We start from the raw sequence: 27,192 nt of genomic DNA, 5'->3' as shown, positions 1-27,192 counted from the left end.
CGGGTCGAGACCCTTCCTCGAAGGGTCTCGACCCGAAACGTCACCTATTCCTTCGCTCCATAGATGCTGCCTCACCCGCTGAGTTTCTCCAGCAATTTTGTCCACCTTCGATTTTTCCAGCATCTACAGTTCTTTCTTAAACGAATGTAAAATGATCGTGAGATTTGGGTTTTTAAAAGTGTTGTCTTTGTTTATTTTTATGTGAATAGGAAATTTCCAAGCTTTCAAAGTCTGATATTTTATTGAAAAGAGAATGTAATCCTATGATCTAGATTCTCTGGACCAAAATGAAAGGCCATAATTTTTTTTTATACCTATGTGACCTGGTCCAGCGGTCATGTTATTTTATTAGAAGCGTGAAATCTCTGGGCTTGAGGGAATCACTCGAGTGGAGACCACCCTATTTACATCTCATTTGAGGACCTAAAAGTCAATGGAAATAGGTGATGGGCCTGGTTCCCAGATTGCCACTGATGTAGAGTTGTCTATGAAAGTTACACTGGTTCCGATGTTGATTTTACCAGCGGCCACTGGAGATCGAAACGTCCTGTGAAGGTCAGGACACAAAAACGTGGGCAGATGCCTTCTTCAGCCCCTCCTGTCCCATCATTATTCAGAGCAGAACACTATTGAAGAACACCATTCATTCCAGCTGCCACTCTGTCCTCCTTTCTGAAGAATCGCCCGAGCCCAAAATGTCCACCCATCATTTCTTTTCCTCCAGAGATGCTGCCTGACCCGCTCATTTGTCAATCCAGCACCTTCAGTCTCTTTATCTCTGTCTGACTGAACGTAAGGGTCATGCAAAGCTCAAAGCCGTGTGAGGTTGACCAGCCTTTTGCTTCAGTGAGAAGAAGATGAACAAAGTATCATCGGTACAAGTACTTTGTTGCGGTGGTAAACTCTGCCTAACGTTGTTGATGTGGACATGTCAACACATTGCACGACTCAATTGAGGAGAGCGTTCAGCGACCTGGAGATGGATGTGTGCAAATGGCCGGCAGAGTGTTTCAACAGACATATATGGGAGAGGGGCAGCATGAATAATTTGATATGTGTGCAGTGATACCTCACAGTAAAGCAGCTGAAGTGAATTACATCCAGTGTTTCCTCCTTTTGTGGCAACTGTGCCCAAATTTCCCAGGACCTCCGCAGACCATTTCAATTGCATTCTGTGTTGAATTGTGTGGTGCTTGGTCTGTGGCCACCGTAGTGGTATGTTGTGGATCCGTTAACCATGTATTCCTGAGGACAAGAAATGCTAAGATGCTTTTCATAAGTACTAGGAGCAGAATTGGGCCATTTGGCCCATCATAAGTCATAGGAGCAGAATTAGGCCATCGAGTCTACTCCGCCATTCAATCTTTCCCTCTCAACCCCATTCTCCTGCCTTCTCCCCATAACCCGAAAAGAATCTGTCAATCTCCGCCTTAAAAATATGCATTGACTTGGCCTCCACATCTGCCTGTGGCAATGAATTCCCTTTATTTAATGTCTATGAACGTTTCTTAAACCATGGGGGTTTGCTAATTCGTAGCTGTACACCCTTGAGAGTGCGAGGCATGCCATAGATGGAAAATTGGGCAATAGTTACTGGATATCTGAATGTTTGCCGCAATGTTTGGACTGAATTCCGCAGTCCCTTTCTCGAAACTACGTTTGTTATCTATTTGCCACCTTTGTTAGAACTTTGTACATATTAACTTAAGATGTCGAACAGATTGCAGTGTTGACTTTTTTAATGCATCCCGGTTTTTAACACAACCGATAGTTTTAAAGAGCTACATACAGGTTTCACTTCAGTCTCGGTGAAATGTACTGTCTGCAATCCTATCTCTGCAGAGCTGTGTGCAACACACTGCAAAACTATTCAAAAGCCTCTGGGCTTGCATGCTAAACAAAATATTATAGCAACATAGATTTTTGCATACAGTTTTTAACCCTGTATAATACTGACTTTTACAAAGCTACCGTTGAAACTATTGTGACTGGGATCTGCCATGTTACATTATTTATTGACTATTTAATGAGGGAAATAATTTAAAATGATGAAAAGTTTATTATAGCTTTCTAACAACTTGTACAGAGTTTTTAAAAGTTGATAGCATTTATTCAGGTGAGCCCGTGAAAGCATTTAAGACTTTTTTTTACAGCTTTAAGGTCAACTTGCTTTAACTATAACTACTTTACAAAAAAAAAGTTGGCAATTACTCACTGTATTTTTAAAGAAAAGAAAATTATTTGTGGATTTATTGTGTGTGGTGTGTTTATTGTGCAAATGTGCTATGAAATTGATGCAATTTAATATATATATATATATATATGTGTATATATTCACAACGAAAAATACAATGACTAGTCTTGTAGGTCATTTTAACTCCCTCCGAGGGCATAATACTCCATAATATTATTACACTTTATTGACACACAGGAATATAACATTAGGTTTTTGCTATAAATATATAATTTTAGGTGTTTATATTATTGTTGTCTTGAGGAATAAAACAATTTATGAAAGCAAACTTGATTAAACCATTGGAGGATACAGTTCTAATGCATATCAGTTCACCCACAGTATATTCACAGCCAAGGACTAGATGTGCCAGGTGTTTGCTGGAGTGATCAACCCCTCCATTACACACCATCCTCCGCAACCTCGCAACATGTCTATCCAGCTGTGATTGAAAAGCAAAACCTCACCTAAACATGTCCTCCAGAGATGCTGCCTGATCCTCTGAGTTACTCCAGAACTTTGTGTCTTTATTAGACAAGTGAAATCCTGGTTCATAAGATCACAAGTGATAGGATTGGAATTAAGCCATTCGGCCCATCAAGTCTACTCCGCCATTCAATCATGGCTGATCTATATCTCCCTCCCAACCCCATCCATTTTCCTGCCTTCTCCCCATAACCTCTGACACCCGTACTAATCAAGAATCTATCTATCTCTGCCTTAAATATATCCGCTGACTTGGCCTCCACATCCTTCTGATATGGCAAAGAATTCCACAGATTCACCACCCTCTGACTAAAGAAATTCCTCCTCATCTCCTTCCTAAAAGAACATCCTTTAATTCTGAGGCGTTGACCTCTAGTTCTAGACTCTCCCATCAGTGGAAACATCCTCTCCATCTAAGCCTTTCACTATTCGATGTTTCAACGTCCTTCTAAACTCCAGTGAGTACAGGCCCGGTGCTGTCAAACGCTCATCATATGTTCCTGGGATCATTCTTGTAAACCCCCTCTAGACCCTCTTCAGAGCCAGCACATCCTTCCTTAGATATGCGGTTCAGATGTGTTCAAAAACTAATTGATGCTTTAGTTTTAAGCAAAAGTGTTGTTTTGTTGCCAATAAATATATTGTGGCAGAGTCACAGCAGTGTGAAGATATTAGGTGTCTCCCCCCCCCCCACCCCCCACGCATATTCATTCTTTATAGCCTTTAGACTTACAGCATGGAAACAGGCCCGTACACCAGCACTATACTAGGCACTAGGGACAATTTAAAATTTGCAGAAGCCAATTAACCTACAAACCTGTTCCTTCTTTGGAGTGTGGGAGGAAACCAGATCACCCGGAGAAAACCCACGAGGTTACAGAGAGAATGTACCAAACTCCGTACAGACACCCGTTGTCAGGATCATATCTGGGTCTCTGGCACTAACGCAGCAGCACTACCCGTTGTGCCATCGTGCTGTCCCATTACTCAGGGGCCTGGGTAGAAACATAGAAAATAAGTGCAGGAGTAGGCCATTCGGCCTTCCGATCCAGCACCGCGCTATTCAATATTGCCATGGCTGATCATCCAAAATTTCCCCGTTCCTGCTTTCTCCCCATATCCCTTGATTACGCTGTATCTAACTCTCTCAAATGCTATTTGAAACTAAAATTAAATTAAAATAGTAGAAACACCCAACAGGTCAAGCAGGTTCTCCGTGGAGAGAGAAACAGAGTCAACCTTTCTGTTTGCTGACATTACAACATGAAGATAGCATTTACGTCTGCTAACCGCCTTTGGTGTATTTGGTGACTGTTTACCATCAGACCTTAAGGTGTATGAGTGATGTCAGTCTAATAGTCTAACCTGCCGTTCACACTGGTATTGAAACAGGCTTGGGATAACGCCCTAATGTGCATTACTAGTGTACTAGTGTATTATATGTGTTCCAGTTTCATATTTTCATACATTCATAAACTCATAAGTCATAGGAGCAGAATTAGGCCATCCGGCCCATCAAGTCTACTTCGCCATTCAATCATGGCTGATTAATCCATGGCTCTCTCTAACCCCCATTCTCCTGCCTTCTCCTCATAACCCCTAATATCCGTACTAATCAAGAATCTATCTATCTCCACCTTAAATATATCCACTGACTTGGCCTGCACAGCCTTCTGTGGCAAAGAATTCCACAGATTCACCACCCTTTGACTGAAGAAATCCCTCCTTGTCTCCTTTCTAAAGGTACGTCCTTTAATTCCGAGGCTGTGACCTCTGGTCCTAGACTCTCCCACTGGTGGAAACATCGTCTCCACAGCCACTCTATATCCAGGCCTTTCACTATTCTGTAAATTTTCCACCGATCACCTGGTAATCGTGTAAAGCTCTTCGGATCAGAAGGCAGCTTTTGGTTGGCTCAGCATTAATTATTATTCATGTTTTTAATGTTTTATGTGTCATTGTTAACTGTCACTGTATGTCATGTCACTTGCGGGCAGAGCACCCAGGCAAATTCCTTGTATGTGAATACTTGGCGAATAAAATTATTCATTCATTCAGACAAAGTCATCCAAAATTCAACTAAGCTAAGGGGAATTGTTGATAGCTGCATTGAATTGAAGAAAGTTTTTTTAATTTAAAGTTTGAGATTTGAAGGATTGTGGAGGTACTACAATGAGAGTAACTCCTGTACTTGTTTAATATAGCAAGATATATTTGTGGGATTCCTCTCTCTCGTCTCGCTCACACACATACACTGTTGTAACAGAGAAACCAAATCACACAGCGGTGCTTGTGTGCTGTGCCGCTATCCTGGAGTGAAGTGAGCTACACACTGTGGAAACCCTACTTTATGCAACACACATACGTGTCCGTTATCTATTCAACAGTCTGTTCGGGAAATACGTCTCTTTATTTTCTAGCTGGGCTAGGAAGTGAAAGTGCTGAAGTTTATTCCGTGTAGAGCCCTGACGACGAGAGAGTTGGCAGCGAAAGTTTTTAAAATCACGTTGGGAAAGCAGCCAAAGTATTGAATTTTCACCCCTCTGTACATATCTTTCCAGGCACGGAGAGAAATATGAGTTGGGTCTGGATGTAGTATGCTGAAAAACTCTCGGTAGAGCATCACTCAGCACTAAGCATCGCTCAGCTAGTTGTACACATGGTGGTGGCAGGTACTGGCATATTTTGCAAGGCGCCTGGGATTTTATAATGTGGTTTATTTATTGTAGAGATAATCAAATCGAGTATTTTATTAACGCGAGAGGGACAGAGTTTTGTAAACTTGGTCACAGTGGAAGCAACTTTTCCTTTGCTGCAGGGAATTAACGGATGAGTTGTATCAACTTGAGAGCAGGCATCAGAAGGTGGAGAGGTCCGTGCTCTGATAAAGCTGATATTGCTCGACACAAATACTATTTTAAGAAGTGGTCCAATGTTTTGACATGCACAGGCTTCAGTGCCATTCAGTTTAGGCTGAGGATTACAATAGAAACCAAGGGCTCACACTGTCAGAAACATTTGTGTGAATAAATGTACTTGTCTTTTGAAATGAAATAAACTCACCAATAGTATGAAATAAACCGATTGGAATTTTTTTTGTTGCCATGTTCATTTGTCTCTCTGCTCTGTGATGATAAAAAACTGGCATGGCAGCTCCCCCTGGTGGCAGCAGCTGAATGTTATAATGAGCCAAACAGCACCTGCCTGCCTGAAACGTCGCCCGTCCATGTTCTCCAGAGATGCTACCTGACCTGCTAAGTTACTCCAGCACACTGGGCCTTTTTTTGCAAACCAGCATCTGCAGTTCCTTGTGTAAAGAGGGAACTGCAGATGACGAAGGTTACACTGGAGAAACTTGCAGCAACCGATGGGGGAAATAGGCAACGTTTCGGGCCGAAACCCTTCGTCTGAAGAAGGGTTTCGGCCCGAAACGTTGCCTATTTCCTTCGCTCCATAGATGCTGCTGCACCCGCTGAGTTTCTCCAGCTTTTCTGTGTAACCTCTGCAGTTCCTTGTGTCTGGCACCTGATGACAGTCACTAGGTTTAAACCGATGGGGAAATAAGGATGTAGGGTCTCGACCCGAAACTTCAGCAATTCATTTTCCTCCACAGATGCTGCCTGACCGAGACTGAGTCTGTTTTTTTTGCTCTAGTTTCCAGGATCTGCAGTCTCTTGAGTCACGATTGACAAATGACTAGAGGGTGGTGGGTGTATGGAGCAGGCTGCCAGAGGAGATAGCTGAGGCAGGTCCAATAACAGCATTTAAAAGACATTTGGACAGGTAGTTAGTTAGTTTTGGCTGATTGGCACCTTTTCATACATCAAGTTTCCCTCTCCCCTGACTCGGTCTGAAGAAGAATCTCGACTGGAAACGTCAACTATTCCTTTTCTCCAGAGATGCTGTCAGCCCTGCTGAGTTACTCCAGTATTTTGGGTCAGGTCAGGTTGGGGGGAGTTCCCACCGCCACGGTTACCATGTAATCCCGTGCCACCTGCTCCATAGTCGGCGACTAAACCGTCTCCCCCACCTGGTTTGCCAGGTGAGGAGGGGGCTGTGGACCCCCAGCAGTACCAAAAACAAGACCTGTCAAAGGGCAGATGAGCTTCTAACGAGCCAACGGCCATCCACACTTCAGTCGAAGTTGTGATTACCATCGTACATAGCATTGTAAGGAATTATGATAAATCATCTTTAAGGGCTCTTAAAGATAGTGGAGTCAGTGGATATGGGGAGAAGGCAGGAACGGGGTACTGATTGGGGATGATCAACCATGATCACATTAAATGGCGGTACTGGCTCGAAGGGCCGAATGGCCTACTCCTGCACCTATTGTCTATTGTCTATTATCACACACACCAACATCCTATACTTCCAGCGGTGGAAGTCCGCAGGAACTAGGGGACAGAGATGTGTGGTGCGTCCGTCACCGTTCCCATTGGAAACCAGCGCCACTGCGTCGCTAATGTTTTCAACAATGATGAATTGTGTCTTATTTTTGATGTAAACCGGCATCAGCAGTTCTTTCCAACACGGGTAGTTGGTTTTGTTTATTGTCACATGCACCGATACAATGAAAAGCTTTTGTTGCATGCTATCCAGTCAGCAGAAAGACAACACATGATTACAATCCAGCTGTCTACAGTGTACAGTTACAGGATAAAGGGGATAGCATGTAGTGCAAGATAAAGACGAGTAAAGTTCAATTAAAGATAGTCTAAGGGTCTCCAATTAGGTAAGTGGGAGGTCAGGACCGCTCTCTAGTTGGTGATAGGATGGTTCCAGTTGCCTGATAACAGCTGGGAAGAAACTGTCCCTGAATCTGGAGGTATGTGTTTTCACACTTTTGTCCTCTTGCTTGATGGGAGAGGGGAGAAGAGGGAGCGAGCGGGGGAGAAAAGGGAATGACTGCGGTGAGATTCATCCTTGATTATGCTGGTGGCCTTGCCAGGACATGGTTAGTAAAGGTTTAAGGTGATATTGGTGAAACACGGGTAGGTGGGATTAACTTAGATGGGAATTAGACAATAGGTGCAGGAGTAGGCCATTTGGCCCTATGAGCCAGCACCGCCATTCAATGTGATCATGTTTGATCATCCCCAATCAGTACCCCGTTCCTGCCTTCTCTCTATATCCCGTAACTCCACTATCCCTAAGAGCTCTATCTAGCACCCTCTTGAAAGTATCCAGAGAACCAGCCTCCACCGTCCTCTGAGGCAGAGAATTCCACAGACTCACAACTCTCTGTGTGAAAAAGTGTTTCCTCATCTCCGTTCTAAATGGCTTACCGCTTATTCTTAAACTGTGGCCCCTGGTTCTGGACTCCCCCAACATCGGGAACAGGTTTCCTGCCTCTAGCGTGTCCAAACCCTTAATAATCTTATATGTTTCAATAACATCCCCCCCTCTCATCCTTCTGGTTTCGGCCCGAAACATTGCCTATCTCCTTCGCTCCATAGATGCTGCTGCTGCAACCGCTGAGTTTCTCCAGCATATTTGTGTACCTTCTAAATTCCAGAGTATACAAGCCCAGCCCCTCCAATCTATCAACATATGACAGTTCCGCCATCCCGGGAATTGACCTTCTTGGATGAGTTGGGCTGAAGGGCCTGTTTCCGTCCTGTGTGACTATGAATGCAATGGCGTTTGATGTTTTACCAAGGGTAAAGGTAGAGAAGCCTCCAGGGTCTCCAAAACATGGAGGGCAGACCTGACGGGATAAATGATCTCCTGATGGTAGACACCAAATGCAGGAAAATTGAATCTGTGACTCTGAATTGATCTCCTGATGGTAGACACCAAATGCAGGAGTGACTCATCCCTTAAGAGAAGGAATGGGTGACACCTCGGGTCGGGAAGCCTCCCCAGACCCCTCCTCATTTGTGCCTGAAAGTTAAGTTCACTGCAGAAAAACATCTGAAATAAGTTTTGTAACATTTCAACTGACCTAATTAGTGACCTCAACAGTTTTCAAGCTGTTATCGTTATTTTTCTTTCACCCAGCGATTAAAGCCGATATTGCTTGTTATAGAGGCGATGGGTGCCTTTAAATAATAAACCCCCTATCTCTACTTCTCTCTCCACCTACCTCTCTCCCCATCTCTCTACTCCCTCCTCTCTCTCCTCCCCATCTCTCTCTCTCCCCTCCCGTCTCTATCCCCTCGCTTCTCTCCCCCCTCTTCTCTCCCCTCCCTCTCTCTCCCCTCCCTCTCCTCTCTCCCCCTCCCCCCTCTTTCCTCTCTCCCCCCCCTCCCCCCTTTCCTCTCTCTCCCTCTTCTCTCCTCTCTCTCCCCTCTCATCCCCTCTCTCTCCCCTCCCCCCTCTTTCCACTCTCTCCCTTTAGTTAGCCAGAGAAGTAGTGTAAAATTCTTGAGATGCATCAGCAAAAGACTCCTCCTGTCTTTAGAGTCACTTAACTTCTAAAGACCCGCGTCAGCTCTCTGCTGACACTAATTACTGGGTGATCATTTTTAGCTACCACCTAATTAACTACAAATGCCACAAGCATCTCTCTTGTTTCCCTTTGAAAAACATACTAACATAAACCTTATGTTAAGGTCGTAGTTAAGCAAAATATATCCTAGGAGAGGAAATCTCTTCTTAGAATTCTCTCTAGTATGAAAATCCTGTGTTGAATGCACTCGTGCATGTAATGATCTGTTTTAATTGTGTGGACACAAACACAAGATTTTCATTGTAGAAACAAGGAACTGCAGTCGCTGGTTTACAACAAAAAAAAAAAGACAAAGTGCTGGAGTAACTCAGCGGGCCAGGCAGCCTTTCTGGAGAACATGGGTTAGTGATGTTTCAAGTCAGGAGCCTTCTTCATACTGATTGTGGAGGGGGGAAAGGAAGTTGGTAGAGAGGAGGGGCAGGACACAGCCTGGCATGTAAACACAGGCGAGACAAAGCCTTTCACTGTAACTCGTTACACATGTTAGATTTATATCTTAGGGCTAACAGAATCAAGGGATATGGGGAGAAAGCACGAACGGGGTACTTTTTAGTTTAGTTTAGAGATACAGCACGGAAACAGGCCCTTCGGCCCACCGTGTCCGGGCCGACCAGCGATCCCCGCACATTATAGACAATAGAGAACAGGTGCAGGTGTAGGCCATTTGGCCCTTCGAGCCAGCACCGCCATTCAATGTGATCATGGCTGATCATCCTCAATCAGTACCCCATTCCTGCCTTCTCAAAATATCCCCTGACTCCGCTATCTTTAAGAGCCCTATCTAGCTCTCTCTTGAAAGCATCCAGAGAACCTGCCTCCGCCGCCCTCTGAGGCAGAAAATTCCACAGACTCACCACTCTCTGTGAGAAAAAGTGGTTCCTCGTCTCCGTTCTAAATGGCTTACTCCTTATTCTTAAACTGTGGCCCCTGGTTCTGGACTCCTCCAACATCGGGAACATGTTTCCTGCTTCCAGCGTGTCCAAGCCCATAACAATCTTATATGTTTCAATGAGATACCTTCTCATCTTTCTAAACTCCAGAGTGTACAAGCCCAGCTGCTCCATTCATATGACAGTCCCGCCATTCCGGGAATTAACCTTGTAAACCTACGCTGTACTCCCTCAATAGCAAGAATGTCCTTCCTCAAATTAGGGGACATCTTGCACCCACTAGGGACAATTTTTACATTTACCAAGCTAATTAACCTACAAACCTGTATGTCTTTGGAGTGTGGGAGGAAACCGAAGATCTCAGACAAAACCCACGCAGGTCACGGGGAGAACGTACAAACTCCGTACCCGTAGTCGGGCTCGATCCCGAGTCTCCAGTGCTGATTTGGTGTAAGGCAGCAACTCTACCGCTGCTCCACCGTGACCGGGTACTGATTTTGGATGATCGGCCATGATCATATTGAGTGGCGGTGCTGGCTCGAAGGGCCGAATGGTCTACTCCTATTTTCTATATTTCTATAACAATAATAAACCATTTCATAATTACCGATGGGTTCTGACCCGAAACGTCAGCTATCCATGTTTGCCAGAGATGCTGACTGACCCGCTGAGCTACTCCAGCACTTTGTGTCCTCGGATGATAATGTACAGTTTGCAATGGGAACCAAAGGCACAGATTGTACTCACGATCGCCCAGTCATCTCGCCGATATATAGGAGTCCACACTTGGAACAGTGGATACAGTAGATGAGGTTGGAGGAGGTGCAGAGGGAGGTGAACCCTGCCCTTGGCAGGAGCAAGCGCAGACTGCGCGATCGTTTTGCTGAACATCTTCACTCAGTTGGGGGAGTCCAGAACCAGGGGCCACAGTTTAAGAATAAAGAGTAAGCCATTTAGAACGGAGACGAGGAAACACTTTTTCTCACAGAGAGTGGTGAGTCTGTGGAATTCTCTGCCTCAGAGGGCGATGGAGGCAGGTTCGCTGGATGCTTTCAAGAGAGCTAGATTGGGCTCTTAAAGATAGCGGAATCAGGGGATATGTTGAGAAGGCAGGAACGGGGTACTGATTGAGGATGATCAGCCATGATCAAATTGAATGGCGGTGCTGGCTCGAAGGGCCAAATGGCCTACTCCTGCACTGATTATCTATTGTCTATTCCGCCTTGGCCTAGGTGATCTCCCAGTATAGTTCAGCTCGGAAACTGTCCCTTCGGCCCACCGAGTCCGCACCGACTAGCGATCCCCGCACATAAACATTATGCTTTACTAGGGACAATTTTTACATTTACCAAGCCAATTAACCTATAAGCCTGTACGTCTTTGGAGTATGGGAGGAAACCAAAGTTCTCGGAGAAAACCTACGAAGGTCATGTGAGAACGTACAAACTCCGTGCAGACAGCATTGATCCCGAGGCTCTAGCGCTGTGAGGCTTTAGGTTGCTGCTACTCAGTCTTTACAATATTGCCTCCACTCCTGGTTGCTCCTACACAGTCCGCTTCACCGCACCTATAACTCTGCGCCACCTTGCCAAACACTTAAACTCCCCCTCCCATGCCCACACTGACCTTTCTGTCCTGGGCCTCCTCCATTCTCAGAGTGAGGCCAAACACAAATTGGAGGAACAGCACCTCACATTTCACTTGTGCAGCTTACAGCCCAGCAGCATGAATATTGATTTCTCAAATTCGTAACCCCTGCATTCCCTCTCTCTTCATCCCTTCCCCACCCTAGTCATCGTACTGGTTTCACTGTCATCCCGTTGAGTTTAACTGTCTGTATAACTCATTATCATCTAACCCACAGACAATAATGGACCATTGTGGGCTCCACATTTCCTTGATCATCGTTACTTTTTGCATATCTCTCTGTATCACCGTCTCCATCGCTCGTTCCCTCTCCCCTGACTCTCGGTCTGAAGGAGGGTCTCAATCAAAACGTCACCTATTCCTTTTCTCTAGGGATGCTGCCTGACCAGTTGAGTTGCTCCAGCTTATTGTGCCTTATCTTCGGTGTAAACCAGCACCTGCAGTTCCTTGCTACAGAGGTAGGCTGGAAGATCGGGGCCACACATTTACCTCATGTCTGGAGTCACCAGCAGGTTGGGAGAAGATGCTGTTGTGCTCGGAATCTCTGCCAGGGTGGGAGCAGGCGCTGCCAGCTGGTCCTCCCACCTTGGTCCTCCCACTTTGGTCCTCCCACCTTGGTCCTCCCACTTTGGTCCTCCCACCTTGGTCCTCCCACTTTGGTCCTCCCACTTTGGTCCTCCCATCTTAGTCCTCCCACTTTGGTCCTCCCACATGGTCCTCCCACCCTGATCCACTTTGGTCCTCCCATCTTGATCCTCCACTCCTTGGTCCTCCCAGCTCTCACCGCCGCCGCCATGGCCGCTAAGAAGTCGGGGACGCGGCTGGAGATGGAGATCGAGCGCTGCCGGAACGAGTGTCTGTGGGATAAGATCCCCGAGCTGGTGAAGCAACTGTCGGCCAAGCTCATCGGCAACGGTAGGCGCCGCGGCCCCGAGACCAGAGACCCGGGCCCTCCTCCTTCCTCCTTCCTCCTTCCTCCTCTCCCTCAGCCTCCAGCACTGCCCTCCCCTCACCGGGGACACGGGGGACTGTTGTCAGCCCGGACACACCCCCCCCCCCCCCCCCCCCACACACACACACACACACACACACACACACACACACACACACACACACAGACACACACACACACACACACACACACTCACACACACACACACACACACACACACAGACACACACACAGACACACACAGACACACACAGACACAGACACACACACACACACACACACACTCACTCTCACACACACACACACACACACACACACAGCCGGTCCCCCAACGCCCCCCCTCCCTCATCCTCCCCCAGCCCGTCACCCCAGGGCCCCTCACCTTCCCTCAGCTCATGATCCTCAGCTTCACCGTCCTCCTGCCCCTTTGCTCCTGACCCTCTCCTCCTTCCCTGTGTCCCCCCCCCCCCCCCCCCCCCCAGCTTCTCATGTCCCAGTCCATCATGCTTTCAAGAGAGAGCTAGATAGGGCTCTTAATGATAGCAGAGTCAGGGGATATGGGGAGAAGGCAGGAACGAGGTACTGATTGGGGATGATCAGCCCTGATCACATTGAATGGCGTTGCTGGCTCAAAGGGCCGAATGGCCTACTCCTGCACCTATTGTCTATTGTCCCACTACCACTTTCCTGGTCTCCCTACCCTCTGCCACCTGCGCCAACCTCCATCTTCTCCCCCCCCCCCCCCCCCGTACACCCCCCCCCCCCCCCATGTCTTCACCCTCCCCGTCTCCCTGTCTTCCCTCTGTCCCCATCCATCCCCCTTCCCCCCTTCCCCTGTCATTCACGAGTACACCAGGTAGTAACAAGGGTAAGACACTAGGGTGCAGAATATTGTACAGGTCCACCTCCGATTTTCCGGCAACTGGCGGTCCAGCACTTCCTTTAATCCGATCCACGGGTTGAATTTCCCCAGTGCGGCCGGACATGCTAGAGGCAGGAAACATGTTCCCGATGTTGGAAGAGTCCAGAACCAGGGGCCACAGGTTAAGAATAAGGGGTAAGCCATTTAGAACAAAGATGAGGAAAAACTTTTTCACCCAGAGAGTGGTGAGTCTGTGAAATTCTCTGACTCAGATGCCAGTGGAGGTCAATTCACTGGCTGCTTTCAAGAGAGAGTTAGATAGGGTTCTTAAAGATAGCGGGATATGGGGAGAAGGCAGGAACGGGGTACTGAACGGGGATGATCAGCCATGATCACATTGAATGGCGGTGCTGGCTCGAAGGGCTGAATGGCCTACTCCTGCACCTATTGTCGATTGTCTATTGACCCTTCTTCAGACATGTCTGCAGTCTGAAGAAGGGTCCCGACTCAAAACATCAGCTGTCCTTAATCTCCAGAGACGCTGCCTGACCCGCTGAGTTATCCTCGCACTTTGTGTCCTCAGATGATAATGTACAGTTTGTAATGGGAACCAAAAGTACATGTTCTGTATCTCACCGTACACTTACGTGCATTAGACAATAAGCTCAAAATCACCCTCAAGCAGCAATGAAATATGTAAGTGTTTTATATTTGGAAATGTTGCTTCAGAACAGATACGAAACCTTGAAAGCAGGTACCACCAGAATAAGAGGTGGGCCATTTAGAACGGAGATGAACCATATAATAACCATATAACAATTACAGCACGGAAAAACTATAATGAATGAAGAAAAACTTTTTCACACAGAGGGTTGCAAATCTGTGGAATTCTCTGCCTCAGAAGGCAGTGGAGGCCAATTCTCTGGATGCTTTCAAGAGAGAGTTAGATAGAGCTCTTAAAGATAAGTGGAGTCAAAGGATATGGGGAGAAGGCAGGAATGGGGTACTGAATGTGAATGATCAGCCATGATCACAGTGAATGGCAGTGCTGGCTCGAATGGCCTACACCTGCACCTATTATCTATTGTCCATCAGAAAAAGCTTCTTCCCCACTGTTAACAGATACCGAATGGTCCTCCCATAAGATAAGGGTGTAGTCCCGATCTCCCAACCTACCTCATTGTGGTCCTTGCATTATATGTTACCTGCACTTTCTCGAACTGTAATGTTGTAATGCTGCTACACTATATTTTGCTCTCTGGGTATTTTTCTCTTTGTACTACAGTTGTGCATGTAGGGCCTGATTGTACTCATGTGTGGTATGATTTGACTGTATACCACACTAACAACGTTCTTCCCTGCATTTCAGTACACGTGATAAGAAAACAAAACCAATCCCTTTTGTTCCATAATCACTTCATGATTTTATACACCTCTATAAGATCACTCCTTAGCCTCCTGCTCTTCAAGGCTAGCCTGTCCACCCGCTCCCTATGGCTCAAGCCCTCAAGTCCTGGCAACATAAATCTTCTCTGCAGTCTATCCAGCTTTATGACATCTCTCCCACCATCCTGGGTTCCTTACTGACAGCTGCTTTGGCCTTCATTGGCACGAACACAAGCCTTGAACTCTCACCATCACTCATCACATCAAACCAGTTTTTATCCATGAGTAGTTGCTCTACTCAACAGCCAAAAATCTGTAGCCTCCTTTTGATCTGGTATTTTGTTAGTTCATGTGCTTGATCAATGGTGTTTTATCATTAATGTTTTATTATTATTAATGTTTAGTGTTTTCTGAGTCATTCGTAACTGTCACTCTATGTCATGTTGTTACGTGGGTGGAGCACCAAGGCAAATTCCTTGTATGTGAATACTTGGCCAATAAACTTACTTAGTTACTTACTTACTTAGAAGCAACCCACTTTCCAATAGACAATAGGTGCAGGAGTAGGCCATTCGGCCCTTCGAGCCGGCACCATCATTCAATGTGATCATGGCTGATCATCCCCAATCAGTACCCCCGTTCCTGCCTTCCCCCCATGTCCCCTGACTCCGCTATCTTTAAGAGCCCTATCTAGCTCTCTCTTGAAAATATCCAGAGAACTGGCCTCCATCGCCCTCTGAGGCAGAGAATTCCACAGACTCACAGCTATCAGTGCAAACATTCTACAGTACGCCAACCAACTTTACAAAGTTCCGTCTAATGCCACCAAAGTTGCCCCTAACTCAGTCGAGAATTTTTATTGTCATATGTCACGGAACAGAACAATGAAATTCTAACTTGCAGCAGCACAACAGACATGTAAACATAGTACTCTATAAAAGCCGTAATAAGCAACAAACATCAGGGCCTGCCGTGTCCTTATCCATTACCTCGAAAAAACTTGGAGGCACATAAAACGGAGGAAGGGTCCCGATCCGAAATATTGCCTGTCCATTCCCTCCCCATATACTGCCTGACCCAGCACTTCCAGCACTTTGTGTTTTGCTCAGAAAGTACTTGATTGGTGTGTTTGTGTGTGGAATGATTGTGGATGATCAGCCATGATCACATTGAATGGCGGTGCTGGCTCGAAGGGCCAAATGGCCTGCTCCTGCACCTATTGTCTATTGTCTATTAAATAGCGGAGTCAGGGGATATGGGGAGTAGGCAGGAATGGGGTACTGATTGTGGATGATCAGCTATGATCACATTGAATGGCGGTGTTGGCTCGAAGGGCCAAATGGCCTATTCCTGCACCTATTGTCTATTGTCTATTAGAACTTCTCAATATGCTGAGGATACAGGCTACCATTGTCCGGCCTTTAATTTGATTAGTGTGGGTGTCAGTGGTTATAGGGTGTAGGCAGGAGAATGAGGTTGAGAGGGAGAGGTAGATCACCAATGATTGAATGGCCAGGTAGACTTGATGAGCCGAATGGCCTAATTCTGCTCCAATCACTCACATGAACTTTTAAGATTTGGTTGTGTCTCTGCATTCTCCCAGATGACTTGGCAGAGCTGCTACTTGGCGAGTCAAAGCTGGAGCACTATGTGAAGGACAACCCACTCAAACCAGGGGCAAGTCCCCCCGAGGTCAGGTCCAAGCTGATCGAGGTGAAGAAGCACCTGACAGCTGCCCTGGACAGAGGCAACCTGAAGGTAAGACGTCGTTCGCTCAGCGTCTCATTGCAAGCTTTGTCTCTGTGTCAGTAGAACATTCTGTTGTAGTTTATAGACACAGCGCGGAAACAGGCCCCTTAGCCCGCCAAGTCTGTGGAATTCTCTGCCTCAGAGGGCGGTGAAGGCCGGTTCTCTGAATGCTTTCAAAAGAGAGCTAGATAGGGCTCTTAAAGATAGTGGAGTTAGGGGATATGGGGAGAAGGCAGGAACGTGGCACTGATTGGGGATGATCAGCCATGATCACATTGAATGGCGGTGCTGGCTCGAAGGGCCGAATGGCCTACTCTTGCACCTATTGTCTATTGTCTATTGAGTCCACGCCGACCAGTAATCAATACAATACAATACAGTTTATTTGACATTCCGCAATCACCCCGTACACTAACACCATCCAACACGCCAGGGACAATTCAGTTTTAGTTTAGTTTAGAGACACCGTGCGGAAACAGGCCCTTCGGCCCACCGGATTCGTGCCGACCAGCGGTCCCCGCACATCAACACTATCCTATCCCCCACTAGGGACAATTTTTTACATTTACCAAGCCAATTAACCTACAAACCTGTACGTCTTTGGAGTGTGGGAGGAAACCGAAGATCTCGGAGAAAACTCACGCAGGTCACGGGGAGAATGTAGTACAAACTCCGTACAGGCAGCACCCGTAGTCGGGATCGAACCCGGGTCTCGGGCGCTGCATTCGCTGTACGGCAGCAACTCTACCGCTGCGTCACCGCAACCTTCAGTAAAAAATCGCACTTTTTTTTTTAACTGCTTCCAATTAACCTACAAACCTGCATTTCTTTGGAGTGTGGGAGGAGGTCACAGGGAGAACCTGCAAACTCCACACAGACAGCACCCGTGGTCGGTATCAAACCTGGGTCTCTGGCGCTACAAGTGGCAGCAACTTTACCGCTGCGCCACCGTGCCGTCCCAAAAGGGGTTGTCACAAATATCAGATGGTACATCAGTATCACAGTTGTGGTAAAGGTAGACAAAAATGCTGGAGAAACTCAGCTGATGAGTGAACATCTATGGAGTCGAGCCCCGAAACGTCACCTATTCCTTTGCTCCATAGATGCTGCCTCACCCGCTGAATTTCTCCAGCATTTTTGTCTACCTTCGTTTTTTCCAGCATCTGCAGCATTTTGTTAGTATCGTCTGGGCTTGTACATTCTGGAGTTTAGAAGGATGAGAGGATATCTCATTGAAATATAAGATTGTTAAGGGTTTGGACACGCTAGAGGCAGGAAACATGTTCCCGATGTTGGGAGAGTCCAGAACCAGGGGCCACAGTTTAAGAATAAGGGGTAAGCCATTTAGAACGGAGACGAGGAAACTCTTTTTCTCACAGAGAGTGGTGAGTCTGTGGAATTCTCTGCCTCAGAGGGCAGTGGAGGCCGTTTCACTGGATGCTTTCAAGAGGGAGCTAGATAGGGCTCTTAAAAATAACGGAGTCAGGGGATATGGGGAGAAGGCAGGAACGGGGTACTGATTGGGGATGATCAGCCATGATCACATTGAATGGTGGTGCTGGCTCGAAGGGCCGAATGGCCCACTCCTGCACCTATTGTCTATTGTCTATTGCAGTTCCTTCCCCCACATTGAAAAGTTGTGTGGTGTGAGCAAGTGTGTGTGTGTGCGCAACTCTTGTGTCTGGGGCCGTTCACTCATCCTGTCTGTGTCCTGTTCTGTTCTCAGCAAGAGTTCACACAGGAAGCCAACATGGTTTTGGCCAAGTGTTACTACGTGGAGGGGGACCACACGCGGGCTCTCGCCCTCTACGACAAGATCACTCTGGACAAGATGCAGCTGGTGGCAGTCCCAGTCTACAGACTCCGAATCATTGCTGAATCCTACGCCACAAAAGGTGCCAGGTTTTTTTTTTAAAGTTTCTAAATGAACCTCAAACACCTCTCTGTTGTCCTGGTGTCGACCGAAAATGTGCACCGCTGCCTGCCTCCTGAGGTCGCTTGCTATTGGTTTATTATTGGCTCGTGTACCGAGATACAGTGACAAGCTTTTGTTTGCCTGCTATCAATAAATCAGATAATATTATACATGAATACAATCGAGCTGAACACAAGTGCAACAGATAAAGCAAAGGAACTATCTCTGACTCAAGGTGTACCTCCCTCAGACAATGAATGCAATTATTATTTCAGGTTGAGGTGAGATCTGACAGAAGCACATACAATTATGAGAGGCATAGATAGGGATGAGAGGTGTAAATAGGGTAGAGAATCCCAGGATGGAAATATCACAGAGACAATAGACAATAGGTGCAGGAATTGGCCATTCGGCCCTTGGAGCCAGCACCACCATTCACTGTGATCATGGCTGATCATCCCCAATCAGCACCCCGTTCCTGCCTTCTCCCCATATCGATTGACTCTGCTATCTTTCAGAGCCCTATCTAGCTCTGGCTTGAAAGCATCTGGAGAATTGGCCTCCACTGCCTTCTGAGGCAGAGAATTCCACAGATTCACAACTCTCTGTGTGAAAATGTGTTTCCGCGTCTCCGTTCTAAATGGCCGACCCCTTATTCTTAAACTGTGGCCCCTGGTTCTGGAGGGCATAGCTTAAAGGTGAGAGGAGCAAAGTTTTGAAGGTGTTGTGTGGTGCGGGGTTTTTTTCACAATGAGGGTGGTGAGTGCCTGGAACGCGCTGCCAGGGGGGGGCGATGGAGGCAGATACGAGAGTGGTATTTAAGAGACTTATGATACGGTGCACAGATATGCAGGGAATGGAGAGATATGTGTTACGTGCGGGCAGCGGAGGTTGGTTTAACCTGGCATGATGTTCGCCACAGAAATAGCGGGCCCCTTCCTGCGCTGTATTGTTCTCCGTTCTAAGTTTTCCTCTTCTCAACGGGAGTTCTGTCTCACTCTCCCCCTCCCTCTCCACTCTCAGTCCTGATGTTTTGACCCGAAGCATCGCCTGTTCCTTTCCCCCTCCCCGTGCTCTCGATCCGCTGATGTCCAATGGGGTCGGGAGATAGAGATAGATCAACATAGAAACATAGAAAATAGGTGCAAGAGGAGGCCATTCGGCATTTCGAGCCAGCACCGCCATTCATTGTGATCATGGCTGATCAACCTCAATCAATAACCCATGCCTGCCTTCTCCCCATATCCCTTGATTCCACTAGCCCCTAGAGCTCTATCTAACTCTCTCTTAAATCCATCCAGTGACTTGGCCTCCACTGCCCTCTGTGGCAGGGAATTCCAAAAATTCACAACTCTCTGGGTGAAAATGTTTTTTCGCACCTCAGTCTGAAATGGCTTCCCCTTTATTCAATCAGCTTTGATTGAGAGGAGGAGTAGACTTGATGGGCCGAGTGGCCTAATTGTGCTCCTATTACTTATGACCTTATGGGCTGGTTGTTTCTTCCTTCAGAGCCCAGCATCAGCGGACTCATGTGTCTCCAGCCTGAAGTAAACCCCTGGCAGCCACCCATTGCATGCAATGTAGTTGCTGCTTTCCCGAGATGCATTCTTCAATTGGCGCAGAGCCGCAGCACCCTCGCATGCAGGATCCCATCGCCCACGCCTCTCAGTATCACAATTCCAAATCCCATTTTCAATTCCATGCAAAACCGCAAGAAATTGCAGGGACTTGTTTAAAGAAACAATTGGACAAGTACTTGGATAGGACCGGTTTAGGGGGATATGGGGCAAACGCCGGCAGGTCGGATTAGCGTACATGGGGCATGTTGGTCGTTGTGGGCACGCCTGTTTCCATACTGTTTAAGAAGGAACTGCAGATGTTGGAAAATCGAAGGTAGACAAAAGTGCTGGAGAAACTCAGCGGGTGCAGCAGCATCTATGGAGCGAAGGAAATAGGCAAAGTTTCGGGCCGAAACGCTTCTTCAGACTGATGGAGGGTGGGGGGGGGGGGGCGGTGAGAAGAAAGGAAAAAGGAAGAGGAGAAGCCCGAGGGCTGAGGGAGAGCTGAGAAGGGGAGGAGACAGCAAGGGCTACCGGAAATTGGAGTTGTGAGTCTGTGGAATTCTCTGCCTCAGAGGGCGGTGGAGGCCGGTTCTCTGGATGCTTCCAAGAGAGAGCTAGATAGGGCTCTTAAAGATAGCGGAGTCAGGGGATATGGGGAGAAGGCAGGAACGGGGTACTGATTGTGGATGATCAGCCATGATCACATTGAACGGCGGTGCTGGCTTGAAGGGCCGAATGGCCTGCTCCTGTTGTCTATTGTACCTGATTGTGTTTATGTGTAGTATTATCTGATTAGAGTGGATAACATGCAAAACAAAGCTTTTCATTGTACCTCGGTACGTGTGACAATAGTAAATCTATGCCTGAACCCTAAACATTTTTATAGCACAGTCAGAGAAAGACCAGGTCAATCTCCCCATGGTGACATTGCAAGTGTTGTGGAAGGAAATGAAAAATTGCAGTTGGATATGAATGTTTCAACAGCTGAAGTTGAGTAAACGCTTCAAAGTAGCCTACAGTGGACTCAAAATGCAGAACCTTGTGCTCTCCAGATGCCTCGGGCTAATGAATGTAGCTTAAGAATTAGGATCAGGGGAGATTTTGACAAACAATAAATTGTCGAAGATTGGAACTTCGCTAAATGGCGGGTCAGCTGTTTCATTTTTAATTCTGAGACTAATTAATCATATGGAAAATTAAAAAATGTCAGAAGCTTGGGTCATGACGACTTGCTGTTGGGTGCAAGGAGGAACTGCAGATACTGGTTTAAACCGAAGACAGACACAAAAAGCTGGAGTAACTCAGCAGGACAGGCAACATCTCTGGAGAGAAGGAATAAGTGACGCTTCAGGTCGAGACCAGACGTCTCCAATTCCTTTTCTCCAGTGATGCTGCCTGACCTGCTGAGTTACTCCAGCTTTTTGTGTCTGTCTTCTTGCTGTTAGGTCACAGGTCAACACTGAATGCTCGAATAGGGATGAGGGGCTGATTGGCCTCCTGTTGATTCTATTATCTTATCCCCTCGAACACGGAATGACGTCCAATGCTGGGCTTTCCGTTAAAGTCTGCACAGATTCTACGGGATGATTTTGGAAAAAAATAAGCAGGTTTGATGATGAATAAAACATTTCCACGTCACCAGCTTGGAGATTGTGGAGCGTTGATTAACTGAACTGTATTCTGTACTCTGTATCTTCCCCTTTTCTCTACCTATTGTACTTGATTGTATATATGTGTGGTATTATCAGATTTGTTTGGCGAGCATACAAAACAAAGCTTGTCACCGTACCTCAGTAAATGTGATAATACTAAACCTACTGAGGGCGGCACAGTGGCCCAGCGGTAGAGTTGCTGCCTTAAGAGCGCCAGAGACCCGGGTTCGATCCTGATAGCGGGTGCTGTCCGTACGGAGTTTGTACGTTGACCCTGTGTGCTCCAGTTTCCTCCGAGTGCTCCAGTTTCCTTCCATGCTCCAAAGACGTGCTGGCTTGTAGGTTCATTGGCTTCGGTAAAATTGCAAATTGTCCCAAGTGTTTAGGATAGAGCTAGTGTACGAGGTGATCGCTGGTCGGCGAGGACTCGGTAGGAGTCGAAGGGCCTGTTTCAGCGCTGTATCTCCAAAGTCTAAAGAGGGGAATAGTTATGCCTTTGCACAAAGGAACGCTGGAGCATGGTGGCTGAGGCAGACACCATTGTGGCTATGGTCAACGTTAAAAATATTTGACTGCTTTTGGTTGCAGTACGGACTATAGGTTATTACAATAAGTTTGTGGTTATTGGATTTTTTTTTAATCGTTCTATATTACCTGTGTGTATTGGTGTTGACATTGGATTAAACACTCTTGACCTGACCCTCGAGATAGCTCTCAAGGAAGTAGATAGACACAAAATGCTGGAGTACCTCGGCGGGACAGGCAGCATCTCTGGAGAGAATGAATGGGTGACGTTTCAGGTGGAGATCCTTCTTCAGACTGATGTCTCTTTAACAACACAGGTTGCTAGTTACACTGCGGAGGCATTGGAATTGACGAGGCATTGGAATTGACAAGCAAGTGCTTGGGTTGACACTTAACTCCATTAAACCATCGAGTGTGGTAGCCTCGCCAGCAGCTGTCTGTCCGTTGTAATTTTTAGTCTGTCTAAAAGTTTGTTTTTGGAGATTTTTTAGTCTTTTTTATGTGTGGGGTGGGGGGGGTGGCGTCTTTTCTCCACCCCCCCTCCCCATCGTGGCCTACCATCTGGATTGGCGCAGCCTTTCCTGCTGGAGACCAGCCAGAGCTTCAGCAGCGGCGCAGCACTGGGATTACCATCGCGGGGCGGGCGATGCCTTACTGGGGATCGCCATGTTGGAGTTCCGGAATGTTGGGCCTGCCAACTTTAACACCGTGGAGCTCTGGTCTGTGGAGCTTCCAGCCCCGGGCGGCGCTGACTTTAACATCGCAGAGTCCTGGGATCTTTCGCCGAGGATTGCCAGTGTTGGAGCTCCGCCCAGCTCGGCCTGGACTGGACTTCAGGTGATTCGGAAAAGCCAAGCCGCTGAGAGTGTTCTTCCGTTCCGACGCCTTAGCTCCGATCATCCGATCATCTGGGCGAGAGGGCCTGAAACATCGGGCCACCGTTGCAGAAGCCTCAATAGACCCTGACCACGGGTGAACAAGAGGAAGAGGACTGAACTTTGTTGCCTTCCCTCACAGTGGGAAACGTTGATTCCACTGTGGGGGACGTTTTATGTTAAATTCTATTGTGTTGTGTTTATCTTATTTGTGTGGCTGCATGGTGACTCAAATTTCACTGCACCAATTGGTGTATGTGACAATATATGTAACTTGAACTTGAACTCAACAAACAGCCTTAAGTATTTTTAGCTTGCGGTAACAAAAATACAACCATTTTTTTTAGCTGTTAAAAATAACTTGTCCCACAGGTGGTTGAAACAAGACAGACACGAAAAGCTGGAGTAACTCAGCGGGACAGGCAGCATCTCTGGAGAGAAGGAATGGGTGACGCTTCGGCTCGAGACCCTTCTTCAGACCTGAACCGTCACCCATTCCTTCTCTCCAGAGATGCTGCCGGTCCTGCTGAGTTACTCCAGCTTTTTGTGTCTGTCTTCAGTTTAAACCAGCATCTGCACTTCCTTCCTGCACAGGTGGTTGGGGCAAATCCCTTACTCGCTTATAGCAGACAATGAGGGAGTACAGCGTAGTTTTACAAGGTTAATTCCCGGGATGGCTGGACTGTCACATGCTGAAAGAATGGAGCGGCTGGGCTTGCACACTCTGCAATTTAGAAGGATGTGAGGGTATCTTATAGAAACATGTAAGATTATTAAGAGTTTGGACATGCTAGAGGCAGGAAACATGTTCCTGATGTTGAGGGAGTCCAGGACCAGGAGTCACAGTTTAAGAATAAGCAGTAAGTTTAGAACAGAGATGAGGAAACACTTTTTCACACAGAGAGCGGAAAGCCTGTGGAATTCTCTGCCTCAGAGGACGGTGGAGGCTCTTTCTCTGGACACTTTCAAGAGGGAGCTAGATAGGGCTCTTACAAATAGCGGAGTCAGAAGGCAGGAACGGGGTACTGATTGGGGATGATCAGCCATGATCACATTGAATGGCGGTGCTGGCTCGAAGAGCTGAATGGCCTACTCCTGCACCTATTGTCTATAATGGGCAATAACGGACACCAATCCCCCCCCCCTCCATGGTCTGTTGTAACAAGGGTTTGCTGTATTTAGTGTATTGGAAGATGCTGCTTGTCCTGACCTTGGAATGGAGCCAGGTTGTGCTAGCTGAGGGCAGCAGCCCGAGTTTAAGGTCACCTATTAATCAAAGCATCTGTCAGGTGAAAAGATAACTGTAAGGCAGATGCTGTGCTCCGCTCAAATGAAGTGCTCAGCCTTAACTTTTCCGGTGAGTCGTATGCCCTTGTCATCGTCCTGATCCCAGGGTGCAGGAGGATTATGGACCCGGGCATTTGTTTAGTCTGAGTTCAGTTTAGAGATACAGTGCGGAAACAAGGCCTTCGGTCCACCCAGGCTACGTTGACCGGCGATTCCCGCACATTAACACTGTTCTACACACACTGGGGACAATTTACAATTTTGCCGAGCCAATTAACCTACAAACCTGAGGTAGACAATATTGCTGGAGAAACTCAGCGGGTGCAGCAGCATCTATGGAGCTAAGGAAATAGGCAACATTTCGGGCCTTTTGTTGCCTATTTCCTTCGCTCCATAGATGCTGCTGCACCCGCTGAGTTTCTCCAGCACTTTTGTCTACCTTTGATTTTCCAGCATCTGCAGTTCCTCCTTAAACCTACAAACCTGGACTTCTTTGTAGTGTGGGTGGAAACCGAAGCACCCAGAGAAAACCCACATGGTCACAGGGAGAATGTACAAACTGTACATACAGCACCCCTCGAGTCAGGATCAAACCCGGGTCTCTGGTGGCAGTAGGTTTAGAGGGATATGGGCCAAATGCAGGCAGGTGGGACTAGTTTAGATGGGGCATGTTGGTCGGCGGGGACAGGTTTCCATGCTGTTTGACTCAAGGTGCCGCCTACCTGCTGAACGCATCCAGCATTTTCTGTTTACATAATAGAATAATAGGTGCTGGAGTAGGCCATTCGGCCCTTCGAGCCAGCACCGCCAATCAATATGATCATGGCTGATCATCTAAAATCAGTACCCCGTTCCTGCTTTTTCCCCATATCCCTCGATTCCTTTAGCCCTAAGAGCTAAATCTAATAGCCCTGTCCCACGGTGCAAGTTCATTCCAAGAGCTCTCCCGAGTTTAAAAGAAATCAAACTCGTGGTAAGCACGGAGAATGAACGTAGCGGGTATGTCGGAGCTTGAGGACGTCTCTTAGCGCTAACGACAGGTACTCGGGAAGACTCGCTAACGGCAGGTAAACACGGGAAGACTCGTGAAGATTTTTCAACATGATGATAAATGTCCATGAGAGCCCCGAGTACCGACGAGTGGCCATTACCGTAAATCTTCGAGTTCGAATCAGGGCAAACTCGGGAGAGCTCTTGGAATGAACTCGTACCGTGGGACAGGGCATTAACTCTCTCTTGAAAACAATCAAGAAAAACAATAATGATTGGGCTTCTGGGCTATAGTCAGCACATACAAGCCCCGTAAAACGCGATCTTATTTTACGATGAAACTCTGACTGTCGAAAACAAATCAATGAGCGTTTGTTTCCTCCTTCGGAAATGAAGTATGTCAGGCCTCACTGCAGTTTAGATCATAAAACACAGAGGGCGCTAGAGGCCAGGGTCTTCCAGTGTTTAGGATTGATTTACATGGCTGCTGTTTTGATGCATTTGAACATTGTGCTGTACAATGATCTTTTTACCACAAGTACTATATTTATTTCAATCAATTCCAATATATCTTCCAAAAAAGTTTTTCAAAAAACTAGACTCAGACATTACAAATTTTATATGGGATTAAAAATCTCACAGAATACAAAGAGCACACCTTAGTAAACAAAAAGAGATGGGTGGTCTAGCGCTCCCTAACTTTATGTACTATAATTGGGCAGTAAATATTAAAAATATGATTCACCTGCTGGACAACTCTGCCCAGCAGGTGGACCGGATTGTAATGGAGAGAGAGGACTGCTCTCTGTGTAATACAGGAGCGACTCTCCTCTCACCAATGAATCTGAATAACAAAAATTATAATAAAAATCCAATGATACATAGCACAATTAGAACTTGGAAACAAATAAAACAGAATCTAAAATTAAGAAATCTATCTCTTTTAATGCCAATAGTTAATAACCCGTTGTTTAAACCTTCAATTATAGATAAATCATTTACACAATGGGAAAGAATGGGAATCAAAACGCTCGGAGACTTGTATGAATTAGGAAAATTATTATAATTTCAACAATTACAACTGAAATATAATTTGAAAAATAATCAATATTTTAAATATCTTCAAATCCGTGACTATCTGAAAAAATGCACAAAAGACTATCATAACATGTCCCCAGACTTATTGGATGAAGCCATGAAGACAAAGGATGAATCAGCAAATCTAATGTACTTATACAACATTATTTTAAATATAGAAATACCTACAACCGATGGTATTAGAAGAGACTGGGAACAAGAACTAGCTATAAAAATTTCAAAAGAGAGCTGGGATAAACACTTACTATATGTGCATAAATGCTCGATCAACGTACGACATACTCTTAATTCAATACAAAACATTACATAGACTATATTATTCAAAAATTAAAATAAATAAACTTTTCCCCAATGTCTCACCCATTTGTGATAAATGTCAGTCACAAGAAGCTACCATAGCACACTCTTTTGTTTTTTGTATAAAAATACAAAAATTCTGGAACGAAATATTTGAAATCTTCGCAAAATTATTTAAAATAAAATTTGTACCAAAAGAAGAATGGATCATTTTTGGAATATCGGAAGGTAACCCCGAATTAAACGCGTTTCGAAAGAACTTACTTAATTACGGGCTAATAATGGGAAGAAAGCTTATACTCAAATTTTGAAAAAATGCTCCAATACCAACA

General features: G+C 46.4%; 1 protein-coding gene across 1 annotated transcript in view; it reads left to right on the top strand.

Annotated features, from left to right (window-relative positions):
- Positions 1-12,380: 12,380 nt before the first annotated feature.
- Positions 12,381-27,192, top strand: part of ttc7b (tetratricopeptide repeat domain 7B) — a 293,340-nt gene continuing 278,528 nt past the window's right edge. The window contains exons 1-3 of the mRNA XM_055640228.1: positions 12,381-12,625; positions 16,514-16,668; positions 18,386-18,554. Of these exons, the coding sequence (XP_055496203.1) occupies positions 12,505-12,625; positions 16,514-16,668; positions 18,386-18,554 (445 nt within the window). The 5' untranslated portion in view covers positions 12,381-12,504. The remainder of the gene's footprint in view (positions 12,626-16,513; positions 16,669-18,385; positions 18,555-27,192) is intronic.

The sequence above is a fragment of the Leucoraja erinacea genome, chromosome 9 (assembly GCF_028641065.1).
Source record: "Leucoraja erinacea ecotype New England chromosome 9, Leri_hhj_1, whole genome shotgun sequence".
Lineage (NCBI taxonomy): Eukaryota > Metazoa > Chordata > Chondrichthyes > Rajiformes > Rajidae > Leucoraja > Leucoraja erinaceus.
The sequence above is the reverse complement of the archived record's forward strand: the minus strand, read 5'-3'. Positions and strand labels throughout refer to the sequence as shown.